The sequence below is a fragment of the Anser brachyrhynchus genome (assembly GCF_964034855.1).
Source record: "Anser brachyrhynchus genome assembly, chromosome: 1".
Classification (NCBI taxonomy): domain Eukaryota; kingdom Metazoa; phylum Chordata; class Aves; order Anseriformes; family Anatidae; genus Anser; species Anser brachyrhynchus.
In genome coordinates, this window is record NC_137694.1 from 58,472,724 (window position 1) to 58,499,320 (window position 26,597).

At 40.6% G+C, this 26,597-nt stretch overlaps 1 protein-coding gene across 14 annotated transcripts in view; it reads right to left on the reverse strand.

Annotated features, from left to right (window-relative positions):
- Window positions 1–9,721: 9,721 nt before the first annotated feature.
- LOC308188188 (overexpressed in colon carcinoma 1 protein homolog) overlaps window positions 9,722–26,597 on the reverse strand; it is a 32,146-nt gene continuing 15,270 nt past the window's right edge. For 2 of the 14 annotated variants that reach the window (XM_080576976.1, XM_080576983.1), the window contains 4 exons: window positions 22,331–22,429; window positions 21,200–21,279; window positions 20,358–20,393; window positions 9,722–19,011 (listed from right to left, as the gene is read on the reverse strand). In XM_080576976.1, the coding sequence (XP_080433102.1) occupies window positions 18,847–19,011; window positions 20,358–20,393; window positions 21,200–21,279; window positions 22,331–22,429 (380 nt within the window). In that variant the 3' untranslated portion in view covers window positions 9,722–18,846. The other 12 variants (XR_013945215.1, XM_080576982.1, XM_080576988.1 and 9 more) reach the window with 12 other exon arrangements.

The following is a 26,597-nucleotide window of genomic DNA, read 5'->3' on the forward strand; positions in this document are numbered from 1 at the left end:
ACATTTCAGAGCACCAATATCTTGTCACATTTTGTCCTACTCATCATAGGCAAAAACAGCAAGATTCACAAGCTTCAAATATCGCTTAGGTACATGCAAATGGCTAAGTCATACATGTGGTTACATTAATTGGGACCCAAATTCAGACACCTCTGGGGACTTGTTAACATTTAACTTGTGTCAGAGCACGAATAGTGTCATGGTTCCCCCTGTGGCATCAAATTAGGCCCATTAATTAGTCTCTATTAATACACAATCTCTGGGTGTCATTAGCACATTTCTATTGGCAATTTTTTCACAGCAAAGTTTCACTCATTCTAATTGCTCAAGTTGTCTTTTTCAGAAATCTAACAGTTGCTTTTGGATAGAAACAGTAGTAGAAACACAAGCAAATAAAATAAAACATACACCAGCTTTAGCACAGAGCTCGGAGTGTGATCCAAAGGTCACTGAAGTCAGTGGAACAACTACAATTGTCTTCCATGGGCTTGGGATCAGGCTTCTTACGAACAAACTTTTACTAAAGTTTCAGCCTCTTTGAGAGCTTGCCTAGTTATTTCACGTCCACTCTAATTTAGCATAAATAGAAAGCAATTCTCCAGCCCTTTCTTGCATGAAACAGCTTGGTCCCATTAATTGGAATGGTTCTCACAAGCAAGTGCTCTTTCATACATACCAAAGTCAGCAGTGTCTAAATAATAGCCCAGGAGTAGGGAAGATGTAAATTCTAGTAAGAGCCAGTTAGACCACATTAGTGCCAGTATTTCATATTCCATTATCATCTACATCTCTCTTTCTTCTACATCTTTTAAAACTGCTTGCCTGTGTTTGATTCCTTGCAGGTTCCTGCAAGAATGAGGGGAGGGACTGTGACCCTGATTATTTTATTACATTTTTTAAAAGTTTTACTCTCCAAAGGTTAAATACCACAAGATTTCCGAACTAAGAGATCATGGTGGCAACACACTCTCACATAAGGAGGAAAAGGAAGATTTCTCTTATGTTCCTTTGGCTCAGTATCACAGCAGCATCAAAAAAAATGGCTCTACAGACAGAGCCAAAGTCACACTTCACACAACTTTCCTGCTTTCTGCAAAGTAGCTGTTCATTTCATGAGGATTGAATCTGGTCTGCAGATTGTAAAATACTGCAGTAGCTTAATTTGCAAAAATCACGGCAAAGACCAGTCCAACTTGAAATATAGGCAGCAAATACAAAAGGCATGATTGCACCTCCACAAACACAGGCAAATTTTTCCCCCACCTCCTTCTCCCCACCCACCCCCCAAAAAAGAAGCGCAATTATTCAGAAAAAGGCTGGGCCTATTAATCAAGCCTTAATTTAATATCAGCAAAATTACATCACTCACTAGCATGCTAATGAATTAATCTCCCAAGGTTTTATGCTAAATGCTCTTTCATGATCCTGAGTCTCTCCTGTTTGGTATACTGCAGATTTTTAAAGACCTCTTTGTAAAAATATAACATATTTTTCAATTGAAAGAGACTGAGAGCATTTTCTTTACTGAAAGAATAGCACAAAGCCAAACAGCAGCCAAGGAGCTTTTAAAAAGCCAATATTTTATTCAAAGTTGTTACTAAAATTCAGGGTGGTCCCTCTTTACCAAATTTCTGGCATTTTATCGTGCTCATAATATTCTGCAGATCAACACAAACACAGAAACAGCTATACAAAGTCACACTGCTGCTTCAGGATCCCATCTGTGAAGGAGACGGGTAACAGCTGCTTTCAGAAAAATAATATATAGCTTCTAATGACTGCTTTATTCAAAGGCCATTTAGCACAAGTTTCAAAGTAATTTAGAAGTGTACTTGCAGCGACTCCTGAGAAGAGCACACCAAAGCACAACTACTAAAGCTGCCATGGCTGAGGCAGGAGGCAGTCTATTTCCTTCTGCAGGAGCTTCAGACCTCTCAGAAGTATAGGCAGCATCCAGCTTCTTTACCGTAAGGATGGGGACAGGCCACTTTTTTTCCACAGCAGCACTGAACACAACCAGGGAAGGGCAAAGGAGCAGTGCTATGGAAAATCAGAGGGACTGGAGGGCATGAAGGCAAGATCTCCTACTGTGAACATCACCCATCTCCCTGCCAAGCAGCACTGCTTTAGTTATTTCGATCTCTCCCTTAGCATCAGGCTTGGCTCTCCACAAGTCTGGAATTAACATACGACGCCATGGGGTATCTTCTGCTCTTGGCAACTCCCTTGCCTATGCATAAAGTTGAGCTGGGTTTTGCCACAAGCTGAAAGCCTCTCTCTTTCAGAGCTGAAATTTGGCATTCATTCATGAACTTTAGTGTAAAGCTGACATACTCATATAAACTTAGATATATATTTCACCAAAGTCAAACCAAGCCTGAGGTTGTTTGGATAAAACTTTTTAAAATAAAGTTTAATTTTTTTCCTCACCCTCTCGCACCTTATCTTGTCCTTCAAGTAGTTATTGTCAGCCTGTAGAATATTAGCCTGGCTTGTTTACCCAAGGTTGCTTCCAATTTTCACATTAAGCAAGAGCAATGTTGCCGAGGACTTGAGCCAAACCTAGTGAAATCCATAAAAGAAAGCTGCATCAATTTTAACGGGCTTTGCAACAGGTCTCAAACATTTCAAGAGTAAAAGCGCTCCATTCCTGCAACCACAGCGTTGGCAGAAGCAGGACAGCACATTGGCCAAATGGCAGGAAGATAATAGGGACCTAAAAAGCAGGGTATGACCAGTAGATCTCAGCAGGAATCCCTAACTCCAGTAGTTAAAGCTGAGCTACTGCTGCAGCATACAGCTTGTCAGCAGAGGAATTATCACTGTCATGACACTAGACCTATTATCTAAGAGAGATTTTAAAGACAGAGTGGAGTGGCTTACATGGGATGGGCTCAGTCACCAGGCACAGAGCCTTTGCTATTTCCCTCAAGACTGTTGAGGAACAAATGCATTTAATTTCCACACTTCTTTACTGGAGGAAAAAAAAAAAAAAAAAAAACTTAGCCTTTTAAGTCTAGGAATTGAGTTTTTGGTAATATCATATGTTAGCAGAAGGGAAAGACCTTCTTAATCCTTCTTTCCCATTGTCCTTCTGAAGCTGTAGTAGAAGCCTTTCCTTCATTAGGGAGAGACATGGGATACAGCCATTACTCATGTCCCAGGCACAAGAAAAGCTCAAAGCAAGTTTTTCAGCTTATTAGAACAACCCCTGTGCCCCCACACCCCCCAAAAAAATAAAATAAAATAAAATAAAATAAAATAAAATAAAATAAAATAAAATAAAATAAAATAAAATAAAATAAAATAAAATAAAATAAAATAAAATAAAATAAAATAAAATAAAATAAAATAAAATAAAATAAAATAAAAAACACCTATGGAGGTATGGAGGCACAAACTCAAATGAGACTGAGTATCCCCTGCACTATGCAGCATCCCCCACAAGATAAACCTGACCACTTGTGTGCATGGCAAACACAGCCCCAGGTCACCTCTTGTACTCAGGTGCCTCTGTCATCATCCCAGCCATTCCAATGGGACTGCTTACATGTGAAACAGGTCTTAGGGTGTCTACTTTTCAGCAAACAATAAATCATTTTTTTTTCTGCTAGTCTTGGCCTTTAATAAGGGTTACCACATTTCACCTACTGTTCTTCAGAAAAAGGTCTTGTTTATTCATCTGCTGGGTAATATTGTCATCCTGCACAGGCATGTGCACTCAAAGGTATTTAAACATCCTCCAACACATCACTGGGCAACACAGCTACCATCTGTTATTCTCTCTGTCTCAGGCCTGCACAGTAAATGATAAATGAATCTGTATATTCTTCTTCCAGGTTTGTTTTTGTTGCGCTTCTGGGTTTATTGATGCATTGAAAATGCACTTTAGGCCAAGTCCTGCACAGCATGACAGCTGATGGAACGATGTGAATAACTGCAATTCTTTAAAGTGCCCTGGGATGTGTAGCACTCTGTATGCATAAGTCACTCCTAAGAGCAACCAGAATAAAACCTGTGACTGGCAGTGCGTGCAGGATTCTGAAATATAACTAAAGTGGTTGGAAAGGCTTTGCAGCGACACAGCTCTTCATGCACTGAAATACATGCACTGAAGCTCCATAAGCCTGGTCATCCATTCCCTTTGATAGATTTAAAATAGACCAAGACAAATGAAATGTTTAATCTGTGCTGATGCAGAAGGAATCATTTTCTGGAATTCTTTGTTATTGCTATGGAAGTATCACCCCAAGTATTTATGTTCATTCTTTTTCTGTTTCAGAGTGTGGAATTCTCCTGCTGGCATATTTATTTTCCCTAATACCACTAAATGCATACTGAAAACTGACTGAAATAGCCTGGCTTCTTTAAGAGATTAGATGTCAGAGGTGATGGGAAGCGTTTGAAGGAGGAACAACCCTTCAGCTACCAAGAAGAGCTGAGTGGGTCAAGGAATCATGGCTGTCATTTTCTTACTTCAAGATGCCACTTCAAATCTAGCCCAAATGAAGAATGAGCCTTAAGTACCTGCTCACGAGAAATGAACCAGCAGCATGTGTTAGTTAATTATGGAGAAGTGTCTACAGCACAAAGCACATGATGCTTTACAATGATTTTGTAACCTCTTAGTCTTCCAGCAGGCAAAAATGGGTCTGCATCAAAGACACAATGATCACAAGTTTTCTGGGTGCTCTGCTACCTTGCTGCTGGCCTGCTAAGTGAACCCGCTGGTTCTGACATGCCAGTACGTTTCCTAACGAAGTGTTACTATAAGGTAAGACAGAGTAATGAAAATAGTAGCTCCCGTCCAAAACACTACAGCCTGACTCATCACTTGGTTGTATCCTATTACTGCAAAGCTCAAAAAAAAGGAAAGTAGCACTTTGTTATAGGACCCCTTTCTAAATAGTGTTTGGATCCATGCACAACAGAAGGACAACGGCCTTATTTTTATCCCTTCCCCATTGGCAGAAGGCTCATATTTCAGCAAGTATATTTAGTGCACAGATTTCAGAGCTGAAAAAGCCAGGGAAATGTCAGCATAGGAGGCCCCACAAGCTAAAGGGGAGACACACCATGCAGACATCAATTGGACAAAGGTAGGACAAAACCAGCACTCTGCCAGTGAGATATGCAGGGCTGCCACACAGGACAGGGGACAAGCCAGGTGTCAATGTTGGCCCTGCACAGACAGGCATTCACCACGGGTTGCAGCCCCACAGGGCTGGGCATGGAGAGCAAGGCTGGTAATGGGCTGTTTTGATAGCACAGCAAGGGGCAAGCCAGTACCAGGGTATCCAACCAGGAGCAAACAGGCCAGGGCCACAATACAGCACTGAGAAGGTCCAGCCTGTAGCCCAGAGACAGGGCTAGAGACAGACCCACCAACAACCCAGCTCAAGGACAAGCCACAAGCCTTGGGCCTGCTGAAGTAGGCCCATGGTGTGGGTGGAGTTTCAGATGAAACCAGTCAGGGCTGGTAAGGCCCACTAGTGCCTTCAGGGTCTCCCTAATGTCTTTTTTGCCTTTTTTTTTTTTTTCTCTTTTTGTTATTGCTAGTGACTGTGGTGGATAACTGGGCTCTAGTACAGGTCTGAGCAATGGGCTATGCAATAGTAATGCAGTTTCACAGCCCTTCAGGCTGACCACCCTCTGAAGTAGCAGGGCTGCTTCAAAGGGACCCATCCTGCACTAGGAGACAGCTCTTGCTTTTCTCTCTGCAGAAAAATGGCATCTCTCCCTGACATTTCAACCCCTGGAGGAGAGGGAAACATAGACTGTAAAGGAAACATTGACTGTACACTGAACATACTTCACCGGCCCCTTGGGAAAAGCAACTTTGCCAGTTCACAGCATGTGGGATCAGCAGCTGGCTACAATCAGGTCCAGTTCAGACTCATCCCCAACTAACCACATGGTCTCAAATACTTTTGTTAGCCAGACTTTTAAGTAGCGCTCCCTTTTGTTGGGATACCTCCGTTCAGGGCCATAATTAGAGACAGCAGATCGTGTTGATTTCAATGGCCCAGACCTCAGCTGAGCTCAATTACACTTGGGTGACCTGCACCTCCGATGGTCAGGCCCAAGTGCCTTACATTAGACATTGAAATTAGTACACTGCACTGCTTGCAGGACTAATAGTTTTAAATCTTATGATAGAAACTGTACGATGTAATGAACTCTAATTTTCTCATGCTATGGGTGAGCCTTGAATATATATAGATAGATGACCTTCACAAATAAGTTAACTCTACATTCCACCTCCCTTGCACACAGTTTCCATTTAAAATACTTTTTTTTTTCTCACATTACTCTCTCTCTCTCTCTTTTTTTTTTTTTTTTTTTTTTTTACCGAATTTTGCCATTCCTCAGCTACAAGGAGAAAATCGAGGCTCTATATGGTCATTTTTCCTCTGTGAGCAACCCCATTGCTCCCTTGTCCAAGCAGAACCGGAGAGCTGCAGGAGCCGTGTCCAGCAGCAGGAAAGCAAACCCACCATTGCTGGAGCAAGGCTGCTCTCTGGTGGGGAATCCTACACAGGTGCATGCTGATGCCTTTCCAAGTGAGGTTTTTTTGCAGCATGAAGCTTCCACTTGCCCATGTCTGGTTCCCTTTCCCTGTCCAGAAAGCCGCCCTGCCACTTTAACCGCAGTCAAGCCAACAGCCTGTATATCCTCTGCTCCATATACCTGAAATGTGTCCGCTGTAGAAACAGTTCAGGATTTTCCTGGCAATAGTAGATGTCAAAGGAAGAAGTTTCAGAGCCTGCAAATATTCTGAGGTGACTGCTGCTGAATTCATTTTTTCCATAATGTCTGTCCCACATCCCTTCCCTGGCACCTGCACCTGAAATCCTACCACAGATCTATAGTGCCTTTTACAAACTCAGATGGCCATGGTATGCCCCTGATTTTCCCATTTTCCCTCACAGACCATGAACTCAGCCACGTACTTTGAACCTCCTGATGTTCTCCAGCATTTCTTTGCTGCCTTTCTCCCTCAATGTGTTCTCTGCATGCTCATGTGATGCTTTTCCCTCACACCATAATACCTTTCCTACTGGGGCTTCTCTGGAGAGGAGATAACCCTTGTCTCTCCAACGTTCACTTTGTGCCACCTGCTGGCCCCAAGTCTTCGGTCTTCAGAGAACACCACAAGATCCTCCCCTTCAAAGTACCTCAGGAAAGGAAAAAAGAAAATCTTTCCAGAAAGTAAGGGCCTTGGCAAGGCTGGTCACCATGGGAGACTTCATGAAAAGGCCTTGGCTCCTACTGCTCAGCTGCCATTCAACACGTCATGGTCCCTCGCTGGAGTCTGATGGGTCTGATAACAAGCACAGAGCATGGAAGCGTGCTGGGATCTCTCCTATTTTTGCCATCTCTGTGAATGGCTTTTCCTGTCCAAGGCTGCAGCTGCCTGCAATAGTGAAGTTAAGGCCCTGGAAAGACAACTGCTGCTGTGCCCTGCGGAAGCCCAGCCACATCCCTGTGTTCAAGCCCCCAGCCCAGCAAGAGCTGGTTGCTCCCTTGTAGCAGTACAAGTTTATCAGCTAGAGGGTGTGAATGCAAGAAGAAAAACATCTGATGCTAAAACAAGGACCTAAGAGATCCATGGTCAGACATACGGGAGACACCAGTATCTTACTTACCTCTGTCATTGATCCTTTTTGCAGTCACAAAGGGGAATGAACAAGCCTTTTGTCCAAATTAAACCTTTCCTTCTCAGCAAAGCTTGATCACAAAATTCACACATTTTCTTGGGCAAAACAAGGTTAAATATGGATTTTTGTGACACTGGAGGTTTTGGGTTTCTTTGCTTGTTTTTGTTTGTTTGTTTGTTTTCTCAGGCTGGGCCTCTGCACAGCCTGGTCTGAACAGTTTGGGAGCAGTGACAAGCAGAGTGACTTGACTCAGTTGCCCATAGAGTCAAAAGAGATTGATCTGCTCAAACACATATGTCACCAGGAAGTGCATCTACTACGGGGAAAAGAGACAGTCTCAAATGAGATCAAGCAAGCTTTTTATTTAGTCATATCTCACTGTGTGAAAAACTCACTCTGTGTCCTTGCAACACTTGGAATTTTGCTAAAAAAAAAACATCAAAAAAACATGCAAGCATGCTGGTGCCAGGGCCTTCTGCACAGGTGCACTGGCAGCTGTTCAACCCAGAAAGTGGGCATGGTTGGTATTAGCTCTGGCAAATTAAAAGAGACGAACTCTGAGTCAAAAAAGCATTGCCTGCAACATGCAGAGCTGTGGGTCAGCTTGCATGGTTCTCTGTGCCTGCTGCTCTGTCCTCAGCTGGGCTATGAACATGGTGGGGGAATTCATGAAAGGAGTCCTACAGTTGCGTTTGAGCAGGGAATGAAATCATGGATTATTTATTTTTCCTCAAAGAAAAAAACAAAAACAAAACAAAAAAAACCACCACAACTTATTTCCAAACTATTACTGGAAGCAGTCACAGGTTCTGAGGCTTTTAACAAGGGGAAAAAAAAAAAAAAAAAGAACAAAAAGCTGTTTTGCTAACATGAGTAATGCTTCTCAGTGTTTCTCAGCGTTCATAATGAAGCCAAGCTACTGATTCTTTCTCCATCTAGAAAAGAGTAATTTTCACTGAAGAAGTGCAGGGAACAGCACTTCAACAAACAGCAATTAATCAACATCACTGTAACATGCTCTTGCTTTTCTGCTCACCTCCAAAATCCCCCTCCTTCACCTTCTTTCATCACTACATCCCTGTTCTCCAGCTGATGCACAACCCCTTGGGGCTGCATTTCTTGGGCATGGTCACAGACATAAGGAGGAGACAGTAAGGAGGGAGAGGGCTGAGACGTAGACTCAGGCCCTTGCTAGAACCACTCAGGCAGTGTGCAGGCAACCCCACCTCGCTGGTGGTACCAAGAGCCTCAGGAACATGCTCACCACTACAAGCTCTTGCCTTTTGTTGGGGAAGGAGTGCTGAGATGTTATCAGAACAAAGGCTATCTGCTTGGGCACTCAAATTTGAAAACTGTTTTTGAAGGCTTCAGCCCGAGTGATTTAGCCAAGACTAACAAGCCTGTGGCATAGTCAAGACTGGAGTTTCTGATTCCCAGTCTCTCATGTCTATTTTTAGTTCTGAAATCAGATAAACAATAAAAATCAAAAGCAACCAGAGAACCTGCTGAAAAATAGCAGTTGTGTACTTTTGGCTTTCTTCCACAAGTAGCTAGGCTTTAAGTAACAATAACAAAAACAATAACAAAAAAGACAGAGAAAATAACTCTCTAAATTAACTGTTTTTACAGGCTCCTTATTTTGCTGGTTAGGAAAACTTTAGATTTTTACATCATGCTCCCAAGCAGTTCCTGTCTATCCAAAGGCAGGTACCGTGTTTCTTTTCGGATGCCTCATCTCTCTTGATGTACCTATGCTTGTTTTTGAGAAGCAGTAAGGGTATCCGCCTCCATGTACACTATTTTAACCCATTTTAACCCATAGCAGCATGATGAAAACTTTTTAGTTTCTAGTAAATTACAATAAAGACTAAGCAGAATAACTTGAGATTGATCAAACTGGATGTTTGACCTTTTTATTCTGAACTTTAGACAGCAATTGATAATCCCAGTGCCCTCAGTTATAAGACCACCTTTGGGTGACCAAGAACCAGCTTTTAGTAGTTCAAAGATAAGTGTTTACCTCGGAAGAGATTAAAAAAATGACATTTTTATTGTCTAACTTGTGTAGGCATTACAAGAAAGTTTATTCCTGGGAAACAAACTGGTCCAAAGCAATGATACAATGAACAAACAAAGATTTGCCAAATTTTGATGGAAAATATTCGTACATATCTACTTAGGTTAGTCTATTTTAGCATGTATCCTGTGAAAAAAAAATAGAATGTGATTTTTTTTTAATTTTTTTTTAACGTATCATGATGCATCAGGATGTATCAGGAAGCTTAATTTTGGCATTCTTTAATTTTTTGAATGTTTGTTGAGGGAGAGGATGAACAAGATTGAGTGAATCTTTTGATCTTATTTATAGTCTAGAAGTGCCCAGAGTGCACTAAAAACACACCAGGATGCAAACATTTATTTTAAACTCTCTTGCTTTAAAGACTTTACAGAGCACCCAGAAACGGCTGATTGCCTCTTTTATTGCAGAATCACAGTAGCATCTGTAGAGAGGCTAGAACAGGGCTATAACGAGTCACCTTGAAACTGGACAATAGCACAGATTTCATCATAGGAAAAAAAAAAAAATAAACAACTGAGAGACATATTTTATGGCTTTCATGAGAATCTGAAGTAGCCCAGAGCCAGTATTTTTATAGGCTCTAGTGTCTTTCAGATTTGACCTACAAGCTCCATAAGAAGCAAAGTTATTTAAAATTATTTGATTTTTAAACAATGTCCATGAACTATAACTTTGCCACAAGCAGTGACAAAGTGACAAGCAGTACAGTTTACACTGTCATTGCTAAATATTTTGCAGAATGTGACAACTTGCCATTTTAATACCAGCATCTGAGTCCATACATTAAAACTAAACCTTATAGTGAAAAGTAAACAACCACAAGCTGTGGAAGTGATTAATTAATTACAGCAATTTCCCAGAAATCAGAATAATATACATTGAGTAACTCTTTTCAAAATTTTAAATAAGTATTTTGGAACAGGTAAACTTTAGCTGCTACAATTATATGTATGGGTACTGTAAAATTAAAATTTAAGACATCTTTTAAGGAAAGAAACAATTGAACATTACAGAAATGAGGACAACAGAGGTGTAGCAAGACTCTTTCGAAAGGATTCCTCCCTCATGCATTTTTAGGACTTTTGAATAAGCCTTTGGGATTCTCTTTGTTCAGAACATTTTTTCTGTACAGTTCTGCCAGAGGGTTCAGACTCCAGGGACTCAGCGTTTCCATACAGGTCTGTAGGATTCTTTCCCACGAAAGACATTTGAAGAAACTGATCTCCAGCAAGACCAACAAATTTGCTGTCTTTGAACAAAGGTGTTTCTCAAGGCCAGGCACAGTTTGCTGACCTACTTTGGACAAGGATTTATTCTGACATCCCAGGCTACAGCCTGCCCCCTCTGACGCTGCCAGGATAGCTCGAAGCTCAGCTGCCGATGGGGCTGTGATTAATTTGATTGTCACCAGCACAGCTCTGAACGTAAGGCTTGCTCAGGAGGCACATAAAAGGAAACTCAGTGCAGTCACTTGGGCTTTGCTGCTAAGAGAGCAAGGAAAGCAGACAAACAAATCCCAACGCTATTTAAGACTTGAGCCAGCTGACGACAAGGCCAGCCCCTCCAGCGCAGCAGGGTTCTTTGCACTGGTCTTCTGTCACTGGGGGGATATGGCCTGGTACAGCCCACCTGGGGATAGCATACAGTTCGTCCTTCAGTGGGTGTGACACCACCGTATCTTAGCCATAGTGCAAAGAAGACAGTAGGATCACCAGGAGTATGTCATGGAGGTGTCCTCCTGCCCCACGAACCTAACAGCTGGCTATTTCAAACTACTTCGACTATTTATACTGGTAGACTCCACAAAGGTGCACTGCAGAGCCACGTGACAAAACCAGCATGATGAAAAGTGGAAGTTTTCAGACTGTGGTGAGCTATACTCTGTGCACATCAGACATACCCTGTGATCTAGGCCAAAAATAAATAAATCTCTGGGGGTCAAATGGTCAGCCACAGTCAACTGGAAGTAATTTCCGTTACAAGCTGCGGAGGTCTGCAGGTGAAATTATGTGAGACTGCAACTACTTGGAGGCAACTGCAATGACAGTAAAAGAGAGCCCACTATAATTTGCAATGTCTAATACAGGTCTTTATGATAGTGAATCACAGGACCTGATTCTTATCACCTTGCACTTTCCGTCAACGTGTCAAGCCTCTTCAAAGAGATTATGCAATGTTGCAAAGTCATCTTCTCACCTAATTTCCTACTACTGTTTACTCTTGTTTTGCACATCACTGCTCAAACTGGAATGCGATGGAAATACTTTCCCATCATTTTGTGCATTCCAACTTTGCAGCACGAAACTGCTTGTCCAAAGACACAGCTTAAGGAGATATGCTGGGGGTAAGATGAAGTTTTAAGACCCTGTACTGAGGAACAAATGACTCCTAAAACCATGGCAGTCCAAATCCCAAGATGATATATGTGCAGTAAAAGCTCCACTTAGAGAACAACCAAACATTATCCATGTTTTACCTAAAGCTGAAAAAAATAGTTGAGTAGTGAAGTGTTCAGGGTAAAATGTTCTCCAGTGGCACCTACTTGCAGTGCTCATCTGAGTAAAGGTGCAAATCCAGCTGTTCAGGTAAAACTTGGTCTGTGGCAGAGTTTTATGCCAGAGGCTGTGTTCAAGATTACAAAATAAATAAATAAATAAATAAATAAATAAATAAATAAATAAATAAATAAAGGAGGGGGGAGGATAGTGCAAGAGGCTTGGAAAATTACTACAGATTAGAAATGCTTATAACAAAGATATCATAAATATTTTTTAACATGGATTATTTCAGCCAAAGTGAAAAAAGAAGAAAAAAAAGATTAAAAAAAAAAAAAGATAAAAATGGAGGAATAAGATCATGCTTTAATAAAATACATGAAAAATACCTGAAAGTAGGAGATATGATTAGACTAGTCTAATCTAGTCTAATTCGTTGAGGGGGGGGGTATATTCATTTGAAGTGTAGAAACGTATATGTCTCTATGATAGAATTAGTCGATACCATTTACATTTTTTTCCTGTATCTCTGAATGAGGATTGTCTGCAATTGTGAAGGATGAGTTGCTTGTGTACCTTACTGGTTCAGATGAGAAATTGGCTTCCTCTTCAAATTTGAAGGAAAAAATATAATGCTGCTCTTGGCAAGTTACTGTCATAAATCAAAAATTATTTTCCAATTAGAGTTTTTCAAGGTTCTTTTCACTGGAAATCTTGGGTTTCTCAATAAGTAATTGTTATGCAAACAATGATGTTTTGAACAAAGACTCTTTAACAGTGCTGGGCAAGTACTCCAACTCTTATTCATTCTATTAAACAGAATTTAGAATTTATACAAGATCCATCTCCCCTGGCTGGCACAGTTTCCTTACTACAAATTAATTTCCTGCCAAAAATGGTTTCCTTTTATCTGATGATCCAAAGCAGTTCCTTTGATAGAACAGTAAAAGAATTTAATCATTTATTTATTAAACTAACCCACAATTTGGAAGAGGAAGAAGAAGTAAGCAACTGGTTTCTTGCAAGTGTTCGAAGATGAAGTACATCATTATAATAACCAGATACTTGGAGTTTGCTCAAGTTAATACCATTTAAACATTAAGATCTAATTAAATCTTCTAATTTTATAAAAATTTTTTGGCTGATTTCCCAAAAGCATGTAAGGCTCCTATGGAAAACCAGGTAGTGGGAATCCTTCCAAATTTTTTTCTTACTGCAATAACATTTTGGGAACACAAACCTAGCTGGCAGAAGATATTCACAGCTCAAAGTTGTGGTCAGTGTCCAGTAATACATAACCATAAATATGATAATAGATTGAAGCTGAAAGGTGTGCGTTACCTCTCAGATTTTATTTATTTATGAATGTGGTGCTATGTTTGTGTTCTGTCAAGTAGAGTTTGGTAGTGACACAACATGGACTCTCTCCAAAACTTGAATACCTCTTTAGCTCCAATAAAGTCTTACATTTTCCTCCAGTCTGGCATCCCCCACAAAACAGTTATTGAAAATGACCTGTCTCCAATTAACATGTTGCTCTGAATCATAGTCTCACAGTAAGAACCCAATGAGCTTAGCTTTTATAGAGCTGAAGCCATCCTGCAGCCAACACTGAGATTTGGCAAATAAAACATGGGCAATGATGGCTAAGGGTGGAATTTAGGTTTTCACATTACTGCCCTCTCCTTTAACACTGGAATCAAAGACCAGAAACAGAACTCTGTAAGTGGGCTGCTAATTCCCAGAACATTGATAAGGGTGCTGTGATCCAAACTAATCACTTGCATAGTGATCCATTGGTTATGAGACATGTAAAATATGTCATAACTAAGCCAAAGCTTTGTTTCTAACTCTGCTTTGTTTTCCAGATTAAGCTCTTGTTTCTTTTCTGCATGTTCTATAATCTATTATTGTACTGTACCTGTTAATGATTTTTACATCTTGTGTATTTTCTCAGCCTACTAAGTTGTTTTTCAAACATGGTGTAAAATTCCAAAGCAACTAGAAGCTCAGGTCTGCATAGAGAGATGTAAGCAAACGGAACACAGTTTGAAAGAGAAGGTAGGATATTTATATATCCTAGTACCACACAAAAGGACATATAAGGTTCATGGACTTATTGCGTTGGGCATAAAAAAAAAAAAAAGAGAAGTCTACTTCTTGCTATATTTTCAACAGATGAGAATCACAGAGAAACGGAGCAGATACTTAATTAAACTATTTCCTTTTTTACGTCATTTTCAGTTCCTAACCTCCTTCTGCATCTATCTTTACTGCATAATAATATAATCCTCTTCCTCCCATGGACTTCTTCCTTTCTGGCACACTAAATCCATTTCATGCATGCTCCACCCCATGGTATCTTTCTCATTCTTTTCTCAGTACAGTTAAGCTAATGAGACTTGGTTTAAGAAGTTTCACTGTGCTTCATGGAATGATCAGTTTCACAGGCAGGGTCCTATCTTCACCTATAGGCACTTGCTCACGATCAGGTTAAGTGCTCATGTATACATGAGTTCCTACAGCGTGGGTAACAGCCATTCTAAACACTCACAGGCAGGTTTCTGCTGTCTGGTAAATATTCCTATGTTTGAAAACTCTAACATTACAGCAAAAATTGCCAGATCACGTAAAATGAAATTGCTCTTATTATGATTAATCTAAGTTATCTGCACGTTTGGTGTTAAAATAAAAGTTGAATCATTTAGCCCAGCCTCAAAAGATTTCCTGCAATACTGGCACACCATTGCTTTGTGGAAAGTTTACAGAGCCATTATTTTCTTGGTATGTTTCTAAATGCATTGCAAAACAAAAATACTCTGCAAATCACCCTCCTCCAGCATGTTCTCCACAAAGCCAATTCACCTGAAGTGCTCAAATTGCTGTCAATAGGAAGTGATGATGCTGTACTGCAAAACTCCAAGGAACTATAAGCAGATAAGAGCTTCTTTAGTGGGAACAGGCAATAGAGGAACTGTAGTAGCAGTCTGTAATAATTGTCACTTCTGATCACCATGGGAACAAAACAGAGGGCTACTTTGCAGAAAACAGATCTGTAGTGACTCACCAACTGCTTAGGAAGCATGATTATTGAGAATCACTAGACTTGTGTGGGTGAAAGAGAACAATATGCTAGTGAGTTACTAAAAAAACTAATGCCATTTCAACCATAATCTGATACAGCACAGACTCCTTTGCTAGAGATGTAGGATGAAATCAAGTAAATTAGTACTTCGTGTTTGCGTCCATTAGAGACAAACTTCAACTTTACGTTCTTCTGCAGCTTCAGCCTTGTGTTGACTCTGTTATGAGAGGATTTCACTCCTAGTGAATAAATCCTAACTGAGTTCTATGTAATGTTTTACACTGGGCTTTACCAGGTTGTCTGCAACCTTCTTAGTGATGGATCTAATGCTTGAGCAACACAGAAGTTTAAAGCCATGCCACATCCTCTGAACTACACTGCAACATGGATGGCACACACAGGATGGACAGCATCTCCACCTGGACCACCCAGATACTGAGAAGCTGAGTCCTTACAGCTAAGCCCCAGGTTCTGCATTAAGAAAAAAACAAAAAAAATAAACTGTCTCATCAGTGTAATTCAAAGGAACAGATGTCTTCTAGGTGGAATAGTTTGCACAACAAGACCAAAATTTCCATCCAGTAAGAATCTGAACTGTTTTTAAGCTAATCACAAACTAGTTTCAATCTTATGCTTCAGTGGCATAGAATTTTTCAAGATTCAATTGTCTGAGCTGAGCTATGTGACTTCAAGCATAATATTTCCAAGCGGTCAAATAATCCCAAACTGGAGCATATGAGATTATAAAGCCTGAATCCACTGTCTTTGCTAAAGTATTTCCAGAGTGAAAAGATACTTTCTCAGCTTTGGCTGGAGAAAGAGTGACAACTGCAAAGGAAATAGTATCACAGCCCCAACATTTAAATGTCCCTTCTTAACAAATGGCAATTCAAGACACTTTGACAAAAAACAAAGTATATTCCTCAATAATAGCTCTGCCATTCAATGGCTTCTTGTGTTCTGTTTGCATTCTCACATTGAACCATCACTGAGTGCCTAAATATCTTCCAAGGATGCCATCAAATACACAGCTGTCAGCTGGCATATAGGGTTTCTTTTATGTTCCTCCTCCTAACAGAAATATCCATAGATCGTACGTTTTGAAAGAGTTTACTCATTTCTCCATGAAATGTCATGTGCTCTTATTAGTAAAGGCTTAAGAAATGCTAGAGGCTCACCATAGAGGAATTTTGATGAACAGAAAATCAGTTCCCTAAGTGGAGTTTGGCAAAGACAGAATACATTGTCTTGTCATACAGTTTCTACAACTCCAGGTCCTTGAGAAAACAAAAGACAAGAGCCTGCAAATTTAAGACAAGGCCATGGCCCGAGCTCTTCAGTTTGATGAGTACAGCCCTGCATGGCATAAATGAATGCAGATCTATTGCAGAGGCTTCAGCCCATGATACTGAAACACTTGACAGTTGATCAGTAAGTTTTTGAGATGAAAAGATGCAGAGGAACAAAAATATTAAGAAAGAAACCACCATACCTCCCACACATTCAGGGGATGAATCATTAAGAAGCCAATTCTGTAATTTGCTCCTCATTTCTCTGCAACTCTGCACAGGAAAAATTAGGTGATGATGTAAAACAAGAAAAAGTACTTTGCAACTGTCCCAACACCAACTCCTAGGAGCTATTCATTAAAGATCACCACTTACTTTCCTCAGCCCACACATGGGGTTCAGATGTCAACAGCAGAACAAGTGCTATTTGAATTTAGCCCAGTCCCTCTTTTTGATGATTCTTCCCAGCAAGCAAAGGATAGAAGTGGACATAACTGGGGAGATTAGTAGTGTCTATCATCGTCATTTTGAGCACTAGCTGAACTATGATGTATCCATCTTAGGACAACTGCTTTTTCGTGTTTTGCTTTTTCTTTTGGGAAAGGCAAACATGGTTAGGTCAGACATGGGCCTTACTGATTTCTGCTAAATAAATTTGTGCTGTTCAAACCATTTGTGGAACATGTAATGTGGAAACTATATCCTTATGCTATCGTAAGCAGGTGGGAAGCAAACCTACGTGTTTATTACCCAGTGGTATTTGAGTTCTCATTAATTTGGCTTGTAAGAACAAGAGTCTTCAAGTGTAATTTACAGACATTCATTCATACTGAGATATTTAATCTTCAAGTTAATTTCATCTTGGTTCTAGGTTGAAGGGGTCAAGTATGAGCTGCGTATTTGTCTTTCGGAGCTGGAGACTTGAAAGTGTTGATAGGCAAGAAGCAGTGTTCTGGAGAACAGCAGTAAATATTGCCACAAACACTTAAAAAGAGGGCAAGCATGGAGTACTTTTAAGTACTTCTTTTTACAGACCTCACACCATATAAACTACCACATATTTTAAAACTAGATGTGCAAGATACTGGAAATCACAGCCATTTGTTGTTTGTCTTAATAGATACTGGTGAAATGGGCAGGAATTTTAGGGTTCTCAGTGTTTCACTGCTTTATGTCTAAATTTTGCTTTTTCTTTTAATTTTAAGAGTGGTCACTGATCTACTGTAAAACATGAATATGGATTTTTTTTTAAGCGTATAACACCATGGCCTATTAAAAAGTTTGACTAAAGAATTATGTAAAATGCTTTAACAGTTTAAATACTTGTTCAGCTATATGGAAATGTACAATCTGTTTTATGTTTAGTGAGGAACCTGCAGTTGTTATAAATGTAACAAATTTTAAAGTGTCCCATCCATTACTTAATACAACAATTTGCTGAAGTAATAACCACACTCATTCTGTTACAATTTTCCATATTTGAGATGCTAGGAGATAAGTCAGGAACACAAAACTCAAATAGAGATCAAAACTCCCCTACATTTCAAGAGGACACCACACTGGAGTTTAGTTCAGTTATCTCTGACAATACCATCACTTCATCCTTATGCAAGGAAATGTTTCTGTAATATCACATAGAACGGAAGACAACATAATAGTTTGTTTCATTAGTATTTTTTTCCACGTAATGCTTTATAAAAGAGATAAAGCTGAAGAAAATAAAAACAGACATACATATTATGATGAAATACACTGTCCTTATTTAAATAAATTTCCTCGAGCATTATCTTTTTAAAAGGTGAAAATTAAACACTAATATTAATTTCACTGTATAAAAGTGATGGTAGCAATTATAAAGAGCCCAATGGTCTTACACTTATTTCATTCTAAAGTTTTCACAGCAAAAATAGTAAAATTTGCAATATTACCAAAAAGATGCAAACCTGTCAAATATATTACTCTGAAGTAAATTAACAATAAATTTATAGGAACCTACCATAGGAACTATTAAGTGGACAGGAGTAATGATTTTCTATATAAAATCTATCAAAAATTGCTGGAGAAAATATACGAAGCGTAGCTGATAGCTGATGAAATCTGCAATATGGCCACAGAGAAATAAGTTGCAGATCATCAAAGTTAGCTCTTGTGCAGAAACATCCACGAGTTCCTTAATTTCGTTTTCACTGGAGAACAGCAGGAGGTTTCCATAATGCAACCATCATAGCAAACTGATTCAATGTTGTACTTTAAGCTTTACCCGTAGTTGGAACTTGCAACAGTTTAGATTTTTTGGTGCTCTGATCTGTTTTGCTCTCTGGAAGGCTATGTAAATATAAAAATCTTCAGCAGAAAGACAACTCTCGCTAAAGCACTGGCAAATGGTCTTTGCAGAAGACTGCTAAAAAAAAAAAAAAGAAAAAGAAAAAGAAAAAGGGATGAACAGATTTAACTGAACTGGTAAAGCTATACAGTAACTCTATACATAAAGCATGAAATAGGATTGTGGTAGAAGCTGATATTTGTGGCATATGCCCTCCAGACACACAAGCACATAAACTCTTGGAGTTCACAAGCCCCTTTGCAGGTTTAAAGGTGTTCATCTGTGCAAAGCTTTTGCAGCCTGAATCAGCAGCCACTCCCTGATCTTACAGCAATGAAGCCAAAATGCACTTTCAACTATTTTGAATAGAAAGAAAGAAAAAAAAAGTAAAGAGATCAATTCCACCCAACCTCAGGCATTCAATTAAAGCACCTAAACAATTAATTCAGACTCCAGTCATCGACCATGAATGGAAAGCTTCAACCCCAAGAAAGTGCCTCGGCCTTGCTCAGATCAAGGGTGTCAATGTTCCCAGCTCAGACATCTCAGCTGGGTTACTGAAATTACGTGTGATGACCAACTGCATGTCTCCCTGTATATGAGTGCTCCTAGCAGAGCCCAGGGAGCTTTCACCATTCCCATGACTAAAAGCAACAAGTATAGCCATGTTCTGCTCTGCTGGCCCTGCATCCAGCACCGAGACCAGCCAGAACTGCTTCTGGTTCTTCATCTAAATTAGGAAACGTTTTTTCTTTCTATGGAAAGCGTTGGCAGCTTTATAATTCCCCCTCCCTACCAGCTAAACACTTGCCAATGTTTGTTCGGTTCACATTCTGAATGGAAGATTAGATTGTTTTGTTTTTCTTCAGGCACGAAGAAAAGAAAAAAAACCTTCTTTTAATTAATTAGTTGAAACTTTTATTCAGAAATAGAGCCTATCAATTTTCCCTGTCCTGTCGTAGCCAGCAGAGAATGGAGCACTACAGATTCTCTCATAACTGGAAGAAAGCTCCAGTGTGTGACTTTGTGGGTGCCTCTCTTTGTTCATCAGAGTGGCCCCAAAATGGAGTATTCTGACTGCAAACTCTTTATTCCTGGGAAACGTTTTGTCTCGGTACTGCTGCAGGACCAGCTGTGGTGTGGTTGAAGGTGAGCACAAGGACATCTGATTTTTATTCATTCCCAAATGAGGTTATATGGGGCTCCCTTGCTTCACACTTCTCATCGAGAAGGTGACTTTACCCACTGTCTGATTTCTGTCTGCAGCACTGACACCCTGGTTTGGCCTTCAGAAGAGTTACGCTGCCGCTGAGAACGCCACCAGGCGATTCCCAGACCACCCCATATCTCAGGGAGCATCACCACCTGGTTTCTTTCCAACTAATACATCCCAAAGACATAATGTTAATTAAGCCATACCATACCTCCAGCTGTTTGGATCTTGCTGTGTTTATTTCCTTCTAATCTTAATCAGAAAACAAAAGGTAAAGATGGTTAAAACATTGTAACATATAACCAATTTAGAACATGGTTTAACAAAGCATGCGACAGAGGTACTACTGTTCCAAAGACAAATACTATTATTATGGTAACTAGTGTTATTTTTCTTCATTTTTTTGTTTTGCAGCACATTTTGGAAGCTCCAGTCAGTGACTTAGCTCTGTGGTGTACGTAAGTGACAGCAGCATTTTGTTGTATTAAATCTGAAAAATATTACACGATTTCATAAATATGTTTATGACTTGTCTTTAAGTACCTATAAAATGAATGTTTTTCCCACTGTTTAAAAACATAACATGGAAAAGAAACAGTTTGCACTGGGTTTCATATAAGAACAGAAATAAACCTGAAAGCAAGCACTTACTAACTGTTATTACTGGAATTCACCTCAATGCAAGTAAACACCTTCAAATCTAAAAATACTGCCAAGGCCCTGCAAGTGCATGTATCATAACCTCTTAATCCTAACAGGGTTTTGTTTTCTTTGAATTCTCACACCACTCAGAGCATGAAGAAGCTGTTCAGAAGACAATGTACTACCCTGACAGCATCTGCTCTATGATCCTTCGACAAAAGTAGGTATGTTAGAACTTAAATAAATGGGAGCAATCACTTTGACGATTATAAATAGCCTCACAGCCTCAAGAGGGACCAAGGCTGGTTGGTCTGTCTGAAGTAATCATTGATTTTTAAAGGATAAATACATCTTGCTAGATAAAATTAAACTGAGAAAGCAGGAGAAATACAATACACAACCTTCCGATACCTTTCGGTGCAGCTTTCGTCTGACTGGAAACCATGGCAGCCGCATCTGATGGCAGACCAACATACACACCACCGTAGTTCCTGATTTGAGGGAAAAAAATTAAGAAACAACACAGCTTAATTGGAACACTTCTTCCTATAACATCAGTGTCATGCAATGACATTACAAAAACCATGCACGGTCAGAGAGGATGCACCTCTGAAGAAGCATCCTTAGAAGAGCCCTCCTTTCCCACAGCTATGGGGGGAAAAAAACTCCTCAGGCTGGCTGTTACTTACAAGTGGGACCTAAGGCTGTGAAATGAGTATTTCATTCAAGTTCCCATTATTTTTCATTAAATTCCACCTGTCTTGTGACAATAAACCCCACCTGCACAGTTTTTCCTAGACACCAATTCCAGCAGACAGTCAGTCTGATAGCAGTGCCCCAATACTGAGACCGCTGAAGCAAGTCTCTTCAGACAATGCACACCAATTAAACAACACTTCCACCTCTCCTCATTAATAAACAGGATCTGCATCTCCCTCCTTAGGGCCACATGTGGAGAAGACTGTTAGTAGAAAGAAACATAATAGTATTTGGTATTTTCATGGCCCAACCTTCTCCCTCTCATACCCTTACAGAGTGTACTTTCTGGCTCTAAGACCTGTATGAAAAGCAGGGACTGACACAAGGGGGTGGAAAATGGGGGACTTAAAAATTTCTGCCATGCCTGGAGGTAGCTGCTCTGACCCATTAAGTACTAAACGAATCACATCCCTGGGGATCTGAGTTGATTTCTTGTGTGTTTGATGATGGAGTCACACTTCCCTTCAATTTCTAGCCCAGCGGAGAACTCCCACAGGTGCTAATGCCATCTGTGGCAGGGCTGGTGGGAAGGCAGAGGTCACTGGACATTATGGACCAGATCACCTACAACTGTGAGATAATGTGTTTGTCTTATTGCAAAGCTCCCTGCCCCAGCACACTAACAGGGTGGAGCACTATCATCTATTTGGGGTTCTACCTGAGATTTCCTACTCTTTTCTTTGCTCTGATGACATTGGTGGGGCTTAGGAGGAAAAGAAGGATGTACAGCCAGCAGCAAAACTTAGTGCAATCAATTCCAAATTAAGCCAGTACAGGACCTACCTCCTTTTGTCATCATCTGATACAGATTCTTCTGCTCTGTAACACCAAAAGATATAGAGCACATTAGCATACAGCTTCTTTCAGATATTCTGTCACCATCTGGGTAGATTCAGGGGCAAAGGAAGAAGGGGATTATTAGTGATCCCAGCTTAATTCAGATCATCCACATTTCAATAAAGCACTCACAAAGGAAAAAAAAATAGTGACAATTTTCCAATCTATTGTATGGAAGAAAGAAAAGGATTGAGAACAGATGCAGCTTACTTTCCACAGCCCCCTCCAGTGATGCCTGAAAGTAGGCTTGGGAGCTGAAAGCTGGTAGATTAGCATCTTTCCTGAGTGAAAGGATGTTGTTCCCAACATTGTTCCACGTATAACAGGAACATAAAGGCTCCATGCATAACAGAAACAAGCCTTGGCTGTTCTTCCACCAGTAGAGGACTGGAAGGGACTGGCCATCCATGCTGGCATGGGAATGAGGATGAAGAAAGAGAAACTTTCACAGCAGCTGTGCCAAAATGTGCTACAGAACCTCTATGTTAAGTGAGGTACTGCTACTACTGAAGTCAGAGTTGTTTGCAAATCAAACAACTGTTACTAATCCTTTGTAATGGACAATTACTTCTCTTCTACCCTTAGATTAAAATGAATAGGGAGTCACTAAGGTTTGACTTCCCCTGCTTGAAATACTGTCCAGTGTAGCTGAACCAGCACAGGGCATAAAGTAATCAGCACTGATATGAAGGCACATGTGGTAAAAAGATAAAAATGGTATTGTTACTACCCGTGGGTATAGTGCCTGTGCTGTGCTCTTGGTCTGTGCCCCAGCATCAGCCTTCACCCAAACCACTTACCCGCCTTTGATTAAATATTTGGACTTTGAGCTCTGCTGCATGCATGGCTGGGTATGGATCAGGGCAGCTGCTGCGCTTTAACTTGACTTGCAACCTATCAACCTAGCAATAAAAATAGAGGCAAAGCAACCTGAGTGCTGTCAAATCCACGGACATCCTGCACTCCTTCCCTACAGCGGGGGGTAATGGTGACACCTGCCCAACCTTACCACAGCTGCGGCCGCAGCAGGGGAAGGCTGCAAACAGGGAAGGGAGCACCATGACACAAGGAGGGCTCTGCTGTGCAAATGCTCGTGCATGGGTTGTTCACCTGGATACTGTCACCTGGATATCCCCAGCTAGGGACCAATTGCCTGAACTATGCGGGCAATGAAAAGATGCTCCCCACCATCAGCTGAGCCATGAATTTCTGGTTTGCTCCCCATGCAACAAAACTGAGAGCTGGCCTTTACCCAGCCTTAGGGCTAAATCTATACTGTAGCTGTGAAAGGTTTTTCTGAACTATGACATTGAACAATAACGTATGACATTTCTTATAGGAATTTATTTGTTCTGAAAGATACGTGTGCCTACTGTTTAATAATCGGGACTGTATGCCATTACTGACCCCTGAAGTCAAGGGGGCTTTTGCCCAAAGTGTCGAGAGCTGGTAGCAAGACACAACCTTAAATGCAGGGAGATGGCTCTTAGACCTCAGTCAGCACTCTCCTGGGCAGATAGCAAGCACCTTAAAAATACTGCTACAAATTGGAGATAATTTCACACATCTTCTTTCTAAGCAGCAGAACATTATAAACTATCCTTTATGCATCAGCACAGCAGATATGGTTATACCAGTCCTTAAACAGCAGAGGTTTGCGGTAAATCTAAGAACACTACGTTTTCCTAAAAGATATTCACACAGGGCATACCACTGCCTGGGGTGAGCCTCCTTGTCTGCTGTCTTTGCTTGTGTCTTATCACTCAAGAGGCACTGAGCAATAAACTCCTTATTCTCTGGTCTTCCTGCCACTCCTGTTTGGAGGAGCAAGTGCCACCTCAGAAGGCATTGCCCATCCCCTCTGCCACCACGTGGCCTCAGTCACTCAGCCGTCTTGTATGCAGCAGGAGAGAAAAAATGTAGAGACCCCTTTCCTTGAGGGCTGCGAAGATGCTTTATCCTAGTATGGGCCAGTTGCAGCAGAAGAAATAGAAAAGAATGTGTATATCAATGGGTAGGAATGAGATGTATATTTTTAGTAAAAAAAATAATAAAAAAATGACAGCACTTTAAGAAAGGGACCTTGGGTGACAGAAGATCACAAACAATCATTTCTGTTGAACCAACCAAACGTGTCACAGGATTGATTTTCTCATACAACTGGAAACATTTTCTATAATCCAGATTAACCATTATCCAGAGAAAAGAATCCTTTAAAAGCACTGACAACTTCATGAACAGTTCAAAGCCACTAAAATGGAGTTGTAAGAATAATAATCAATATTGTCCAACAGGAAATTAATGTCAATGTTTAAAAAAAAGCCTCTACTAGGCAACAAGACTATTTTGTTCTGTTCTAGCAGTGTTCTGTAACAGGGCATCACTGGGCCATTACTGTCATTCTCTCACCAAAACAAATTATCCAGGTCTATCATTAAGCAGGCTAGGTTTTTTTTAAACATTTTGCTTTCCTCCTTTCCTCTTAATAGCTACAAATCAAAGTCTAATTTTACAATCCCTTTTCCCTTAAATGCTCAATAGCAAATAGTCTGGGATTGAGCAGGCCACAGCTCTTGGGCTGAGTTACGACTGGGTGCAATCGGTCATATTGCTGCTGGGAGAGAAGGAGGGAACAGAGAGGAGGAATGTGGAAGCGTGAGAGGAAAAGAACAAAAAATTCTGGTGGTGACGTTGAAGGAAGAAGCCATTTTCCATCTTTCTGAGGACTCATTTCTAAGTAGCAGGGGAAAGAGAGCTGCTCCAATGTATACATTACACATTTTTGTGCATCTCTTGCCTTCACACACTGTGGTCTGTAGTTTAAGGCACCATTTCAAGAAGTGCCCACTGATTTCACATGTTCAAATTTCGAGGTGCCAGCTGAGGCAGATGGACCACTGCTGCTTCTGTGCTCACACTTCATGAACAGAGGTGGCCCCGGGGAGCTGCACTGCAACGGTGACACTTGACTGTGTGGAAATGAGAATGGAAGGAAGATCCTTTGGTTTGGGCAGTGCTCTGATCGCCACGTCTCCCAGACTCACAGAGGATGCAGGAGTTCAGCACAACCTCTCTTTCTCTCTCCCACGACCTGTCCCTCTAATGAGTCTCTAGTTTCCTCTTATCTTAGGGAAGAAAGCACAAAATATAAATTTTAAATATCTCTCTTTGCATCAAAGAGCCTCCACTTACAGTGTTCTCCAGGAACAGCAAGCTATGATAAGCCTTTCTGCCCCAGGAATGGATGGCAAAAGGAACTAAACAGGCTGGACCAGACAGCCTGATGTGCTTTGCACTGATCTGCTGCAGTGTCACTGCATCTGCTCTCAGATGCCGTTGACATCTACTGCAAAGGAACTGAGATCACATTTTTCAGCAGGTGGCGTAGGTGGAGTCCTATAGCTGGTAGGCAGATTTAACAGCAAATCCCTATAACAGCATCTATTTTCGGCTAGAAGAAATGTTTCTTTTGGTAAGGATTTGTCTGTCCCAGGAGGGTTCCAGTCACCCTCTTAAGTCTGAAAAATATTCTTAGTTCTCCAGCTGTCAGTTTTTACATCCATCAGTCCTATGCCCATTTGATGGCAAAAAAGCTGCCATTTTTCACATAATCTTTTAAATATCAAATGACAGGCATTCACATTAATTCACTCCATCCACATTTTTCTTATCTCAGTTTTTATGACTTTGTTCGTGTTGAACTCTGGCATTATACAAGCTCCTTCTAGCAGTACTCAGTAGTCCCGCCAGAAATAATTCATTAAACTTTGCACAAGCAACAGATTTCGTCACCTTAGTTTCACAGTCTTTCTTGGGACCAAGGGACTGTCATTTGTATTTGATGGATTTCTTCCCAATATTTTGAAACAGTTTTGAATTGTGTCCTTTCCTTCCTACTGCTATTAATCTTCTTCCGAACCCAGGCACATTCTGAATACAATAGGCATTGCATTAGTCTGTAGTACATACTTTACCCCTCTTATATCCAAACTTTCCCAGTTACCACAGTGTACTTGTTTTAGTATGTCAGTTGGCTGAAGCTGGGTGACAGGTTTTTGAGGGCTGGAGTATACAGGAAGAGATCACATTCCCAGATCATACACCCTTTTTGTCGTTGCGCAGACCTCAACCTCAGAGCACTTTGCACAGGAAGACCGTACCACCGTTGCCAGTTTACTAGTGGAGCAACTCAAGTCTCAGAGGGCAAAAAAGC